The sequence below is a fragment of the Nelumbo nucifera genome, chromosome 4 (assembly GCF_055504915.1).
Source record: "Nelumbo nucifera cultivar China Antique chromosome 4, China Antique-T2T, whole genome shotgun sequence".
Lineage (NCBI taxonomy): Eukaryota > Viridiplantae > Streptophyta > Magnoliopsida > Proteales > Nelumbonaceae > Nelumbo > Nelumbo nucifera.
The window spans coordinates 23,377,711-23,384,089 of record NC_142652.1 but is presented as its reverse complement, the minus strand read 5'-3'; the positions used below and the strand labels follow the sequence as shown (position 1 = coordinate 23,384,089).

Here is a 6,379-nt window from a genome sequence, read left to right as displayed (position 1 = left end):
TCATATAGTATATTTAAGTAATCCACCCCGTATAATATCATGAGTTCAAAGTTATGTTAATTTCAGATCTTAATCAACCACATTAAAGTTTTACTTTATTGGTTTTATGTTTCATAATGCATTTTAACATTTACTAAGACTAGTAACTAAGCAAGTGCATTACACGTGAGAATTTTTTCTTCAAATTAATTACTTGAATTTTAGATATGTCATAGTTAAGATAAAAATTGAAAATTAGCAAAAGTAATAATATAATTAAGAATAAACTTAAATTCTTGTAATAAATGTGCACATGCATTAAACATAGAAATTTCAAACTATGTGCAATGCATGTGTACAACAACAACAATAATAATAATAATTTTGTATTCCATTTCTGTCACAAGGAAAATAATTTTTATTTAATATGATGAATATAGAACATTAGAAATGTTCCCAAATGTTTTCCACAAAATTCTGTGCTTTTCAATTGTTGTGTTCTATCTATTTTAAATATTTATTATTCAATTATGACATCATACGTTTCTTTGAAAAGTTGGATCATTGATTTACACTTAATTTTTATTTTTAGATCAGTTTAAAATTATATATTTCATCTATGTTATATAAATAATTTTTACTTATCACACTTAATTTTTATTTGACATAATTTATATATATTATTTTCATTACCTGTACTTTTTTATTTTTTAAAGTTTTAATATTTAACTATCACATCATCTATTATATATATATATTAAATATATAATATTTAATAAATATCTTTCTAAAAATAAACTTTTAATTAAGAAAATTCAGAGATTCAGGTCCCTAATGAAAATCTTCTCTGTCAGGCTAAAATTCTTGACAGGAATTGGCAAGCTTTTCCCTCCAGCTGGCTAATGAAATATCTCAGTAAAATCTATTGGATTCTCCGTGACTTTTGCACCATCTCTGTTCACATCCAGTCATCCACCATGACCAACTTACGAAATTAGCCCTTCTATTCTTGTATAATCACGAAAGTACCCCTCATAGCACACGTGAATACGTGATACGTCTATATGACCGCAGGCAGACGCCAGCGGAGGAAGAGCATGCGCTGTTGAACATTGAAATTTGAAACGGAAAAGCAGAAGCTCAGGTCTCCAACTCAATCTTTAATGGCTATGCGGTCGTCCCCAAAGCTCCTTTGTAACCTCCCTTACATCGTCAGATCCTTGAATTCTTCTTCATCAATCGTCGCCACCGTTCCTCCGTTGGGTTTGTCAGAGAAAGCCGATGGCACAGTTGTGAAACCAGTCGCCGTCGCATCTCCCTGCTCAACTCTAAACCTCGACGATGTTGAGAAGTTGTTCAAATCGGTTTCAACCGTTCAGTTATTAAGATCTTCATTGAACCTTCACATGGCTGCGTTTGGTCCGGTCGTCGAGTTGGGTATGTGGGTAATGAGGTCTAGGTTGGTAGAGACCGCGATCATCAGGGAGTTCATATTGACGACTGTGAAACACACATTCTACGAGCATTTCTGTGCTGGTGAAAACGTGGAAGAGGCCAGTCGGACACTTCAAAGACTCTGGAATGATGGGCTGACGGGAATTTTGGATTATAGTTTGGAGGACGCCACTGATAATGATTCATGCGACCGGAACTTGGAGGAGTTTCTTAAGACTGTCGATTCTACCAAGTTTCTTCCACCTTCTTCTGTAAGTTTCTGTTTTGAACTTTTTGTTGGCCCTGTTTTCTTGTTTTTGAAGAATTTTATCTGACTCATGTTATGGGTTCCGCGGTTTCATTATAAGATCAACTTCTTGTTGTTGGATTTTTTTCTTTTTTTTTTTGCTGTTGATCCTGTTTTCCTAATTTGCTGCCTATTGAATAATTTGAAATTCAATTTAGTGGTCTCTATTTTTGTGTAAGTTACATAAATGGTATTTACTAAATTAAGGAGAAGATTGCTTTCATTTATTCAAGGCAAATCCTTCTGATTGAATTGGCTATGATCACTTGGGAAGCGTAACAGCAATTTTTTCTGTTTGGTACAATTCCTCCAAGAGATACCGAACTGTTCTTCACACGGGGCGCCTCACTCGCGCCTCATGCGCACATCGTACCATACATTGCGAACATCTCCCGTACTTATAACTTAGGAGATGTTCTCAATGCACGGTGGATGTGCATGTGAGGCGCTCCTGTATGAAGAGCAGTTCCCATTCTGCTCTAAGAAACGTTTTCAGACTGGTACTAATTATTCAATGTCACATCACTGCCCTATGGATACCAACGAGCTGCATTTCCAAGAAATATCAAATTTGATTTGGAATTCCGTTGGAATACTGTTTTTTCTGATGTGGCGCCAATGTGGTGCCATTGCTCCAGGAAAGGGCAACGATGCCAAACAGCCCCTTGAGAATTCTTTTCTTTCTTTTTTTTTTCTTGTTGTTGGTTTAATGTGATTACAATTCCAGAATCTTGAAGAATCTGTTATCTTAGGTAAAGACAAATTTCCGAACAAATTTTCCATCTTGGAATCAAATATGATGTCTATTTGAATTGACAGCAACTCGTATCTTCCAGAACAGAACATCTAAGACAATATGGACCATACAGTAAGGTTGCTCTACCTTGATCATCTGGCTCCTAAAATTTATGTCTGTCACATGATGGCAGACTATCTTAATTCCATTAGCGGGTAGTTGACAAAATTTGATTTTAGACACAGTAGATTGAGCTTATGAGATGAATTACTTTCTTGATAACAGGTAAGCTTTGCCTGTGTGAAGATCTCTGCAATTTGTCCAATTTCACTGCTTGGGCGTGTAAGTGATTTACTGAGATGGAAACACAAAGACCCCACTTTCTATCTTCCATGGAAGCGGGATACAATGCCATTTCTTACCAATGCCAGCCCTTTCTATCACACTCTCAAAAGACCAGACCCTTTGACTGCAGAAGAGGAAAAAGATCTCCAACTAACCCACCAAAGACTGATGAAGCTATGCCAAAAATGCCTTGAAACCAATCTTCCATTGCTTGTTGATGCAGAGTACACATCAGTGCAACCTGCAATTGATTATCTTACTTACTGCGCTGCAATCGACTTCAACAAAGATGGCTTTCCAATCGTGTTCGGTACAATTCAAGCATACTTGAAAGACTCAAAGCAGAGGATGGTTCAAGCAACAGAAGCAGCAGAGAAGATGGGAATTCCGATTGGTTTTAAGTTGGTGAGAGGGGCCTATTTGTCTAGTGAAACCCAGATAGCTTCTTCTTTGGGTTTTTGTTCCCCTATTCATGGAAGCATTAAGGAGACTCATGCGTGCTACAATGATTGCACTTCATTTATGCTAGAAAAGGTCGCTAGGGGATCGGCTGCTGTTGTTCTTGCCACCCATAACCTTGAATCAGGTAAAGGAATTCAATCCCATTCCATCTTTTCTGTAACTACATCTAAATCTAATAAAGCAACTACAGTTACCATTAATAGTAGTAATTCCACATAAAAATGTTATTCTATGAATGATCTCAATAGGGAAGGTGGCAACAATGAAGGCACAGGAATTGGGGATTGGAAAGGGAAATGAAAAACTCCAATTTGCCCAGCTGAAGGGAATGGCAGAAGGGCTTTCTTATGGTCTGAAGAGTGCAGGATTCCAAGTGAGCAAATACTTACCTTTTGGACCAGTTGAGAAAGTCATGCCTTACCTTCTCAGAAGAGCTGAAGAGAACAAAGGCCTTTTATCTGCTTCAACCTTGGATAGACAGCTGATGAGGTATTTGCTTCTTTTCTGGTTCACTTGGTTGGATTATTTGTTGGGTTTCCCATTTTCTTTTCTAACTTTCTTCTTCTTTTTTCTTGTTTTCTATCTATACATATAGCAAGGAGCTAAAGCGGAGATTAAAAGCTGCAATTTTGGGGGGTAAGACAACAAAATAACAACTTCTGTTAGACACTAAGTTTGTTAAAGTCTTTGTAATTAAATTCCAATTTATCAGGAATTGAATTGGTGAAGTCTGGTTCTTTGGTCAGTTTATTTTTCATGATTTGTAGAGAAAATGGGCCAAACAGTCCGATTCAGGGGCGGTAGAATCTCCAAAAGAAAAGGAAAAAAATATAAGTTTATAAAAAAAAAGGAGTAATTCTAAATGACTAAAACATGGAAAAGAAACCCAAATCATTTTCATGAACCAGTGCCTTCCAGTAATTTCCAAATTCCTACCCAGATGCATCCAAACATCAACCCCCAGCTCGAGGTTTTTGAAGGAAAAAAGGGACCCAGTTGAGGTTGTCTGTTGTCAACTGGGTCAGTGGGTCTACAATTTTGGAAATTCAGATTCGTTCTGTAAACTTCTTGGACCCGTTTCAGATTTGACCCGGGTAGATCATGACCAATCCCACGTTTGGTGACTACTCTTTAAAATTAGAAAGCGACAAGCAATTTGTTTTAAGCCGCATGAAGCACTTCAATGTGGTATGGACGATGGCGTCTCATACTAGGAGAAGAACACGGACTTCATGCGTGTGCTTGAGCTAAGTTATTAGTTGTTTATTTAAGGAAAAGGATAACGCCTGATGTAGTATCGATGTGGAAGCACAATCCATATTTTTTGAAGTTGGTTGACTCCCAAAGTTTGGTGATGAATCCATATTAATGAAATCCTCTGATTTGTTAAAGAATTTGAGGACTCTAGTGTTTCATCATATGAATCATATTGTTTATTGATCTGGGAAGGGGGGGGGGGGGGGTTCTAGGCACATGTCATTAGTATAATTGGCACGTAGGCGTAGTATTTGTAGACCAGATTTCATCAACAGCAAACCCAGACCGACTACTCTGTGTCTCTGCTCTTTTATTTTCTTCAACGGTTCAGCATGTTTCAAACCCAGACTGACTCCTAACCGGTCTGGGCCCATAACTTGCCACTTGTCCTAGATTAGCAACATCAGGACCCACCACAATATGTTGAGAAAATATTACATGGTGATTAATTGCTCTATTTGAACTCTTTGAAAGCTCTGAGGAAAGTATGAACCGGATGGTGTAAAGAGGGCTGATCTTGTTGATTTTACATTTTTGAATGCTTCTGAAATGCTGTCGTTAACAGCAGCTCCACCCTTAGGTGCGACAGCTTCCATTTTTATATTTTCACCGTTTACATCACAATTTGTGTCAGCAAGTGCATGCGCACTCGCAGTCTCCTGAGTTCTAATCTTATATGTTAATGAATTATTATAAAAGTGAATCAAGTTGTTATCTGCCAAGAAGTGTTGAATTGACGATTCTATTTCTAAAGGGAGTCGTTCAGTGGAGAAGATGCAGGAGGCCAACGATTTAAGTGAACCGCAGCATATTTGGTGGACCAGATGGGGTTATATACTTAATCTATGACCAATCGTCTCAATGGCTTAACTTTTGCCATATTCGCATAATCCATTGAATCTGATTCTGATTTCTGATATTATTAAACTGTTGGGGATTTGTGGTGGAGAAACTGATGACATTCTGAGGCCACCAAAAAACATATCTACGCAGGCAAGCATTGTGAACCATAAAGATATAACAGACCACATGCCTAAAGGCTAAAACACAGCAAAATGAGATAAAACCTAATTAAGTAAATACGTATGCGAAACACAATTCCTTTGTCATAACATAAACTAGTCTGAGTCGAGAAATTCATCATAAATTTCCATACTAAAAATCAGTTAAATTAGCACAAAATATTTTCCAAGACTAGCGCATATTGGCATGTCTTCGTCTTACATTACATCTCTAGAATTACAGTGCTAATAGGGAACGCCCTCAATTCCTCTCAAAGAACATCATAAATTGACTGCTTTGCCATTAGATCCATCAGTTTCTCCACCAAAAACCCGGATAAATTTTTATTTTTATAATTTCTTTTGTTTTTGTTTTGTTCCAAGGTAGCTCATCCCCCACCCCAGGTGCAGGCAGGATTGTCCACTACGGACTGGTGAAATCTTTCACGACCACAATCAAATAATTTTTACCATTGTTGGACTTGGACGGATTCATTGCAGCTGCAAAGTACAAATATCTGGGATGATCTTTTGATTTGCCTGGATAGTCAAGAGGTTCCAAGTGCTTTGCAAAATAAGAGTCCGCCAATTTCTTCACTTTTTTGCCTGGATGATCTTCACTTTTTTTGCAACACAAGACTTCCTGAAGAAAGTTCAGCCAATTTCTTTTTGTCATGTAAATACTAAATAGAAAAGTCAATACCCCAGCTCACTGTTAGGCCCATTTAGCTAAAACTCTTATAGAACGTCACGTTTGGTATGATGCCTACCCTCCGGGGATCCCGGATGCTTAGCAGTTTGTTACTTTAATCTTCAAGTAATATGGTTTGTTTATTCAGCAAAGAAGAAAAAAACATA

The 6,379-nt window shown here is 37.4% G+C and overlaps 1 protein-coding gene across 3 annotated transcripts; it reads left to right on the top strand.

Moving 5' to 3' along the window:
- The first annotated feature begins 1,060 nt into the window (after positions 1-1,060).
- On the top strand, positions 1,061-6,118 carry LOC104597806 (proline dehydrogenase 2, mitochondrial-like). Of its 3 annotated transcripts, none has more exons than XM_088902879.1 (5): positions 1,061-1,685; positions 2,742-3,387; positions 3,512-3,752; positions 3,859-3,899; positions 5,906-6,118. In XM_088902879.1, exons 1-5 carry the CDS (start codon positions 1,143-1,145, stop codon positions 5,983-5,985), a joined length of 1,551 nt encoding a protein of 516 aa, XP_088759005.1. In that variant the 5' UTR covers positions 1,061-1,142; the 3' UTR covers positions 5,986-6,118. The 3 variants fall into 3 exon arrangements, with proteins under 3 accessions (XP_088759005.1, XP_088759006.1, XP_010257831.1); XM_088902880.1 differs by having other exon boundaries at positions 5,910-6,101; XM_010259529.3 differs by lacking the exon at positions 5,906-6,118 and having other exon boundaries at positions 3,859-4,018.
- The last annotated feature ends 261 nt before the right edge of the window (positions 6,119-6,379 follow it).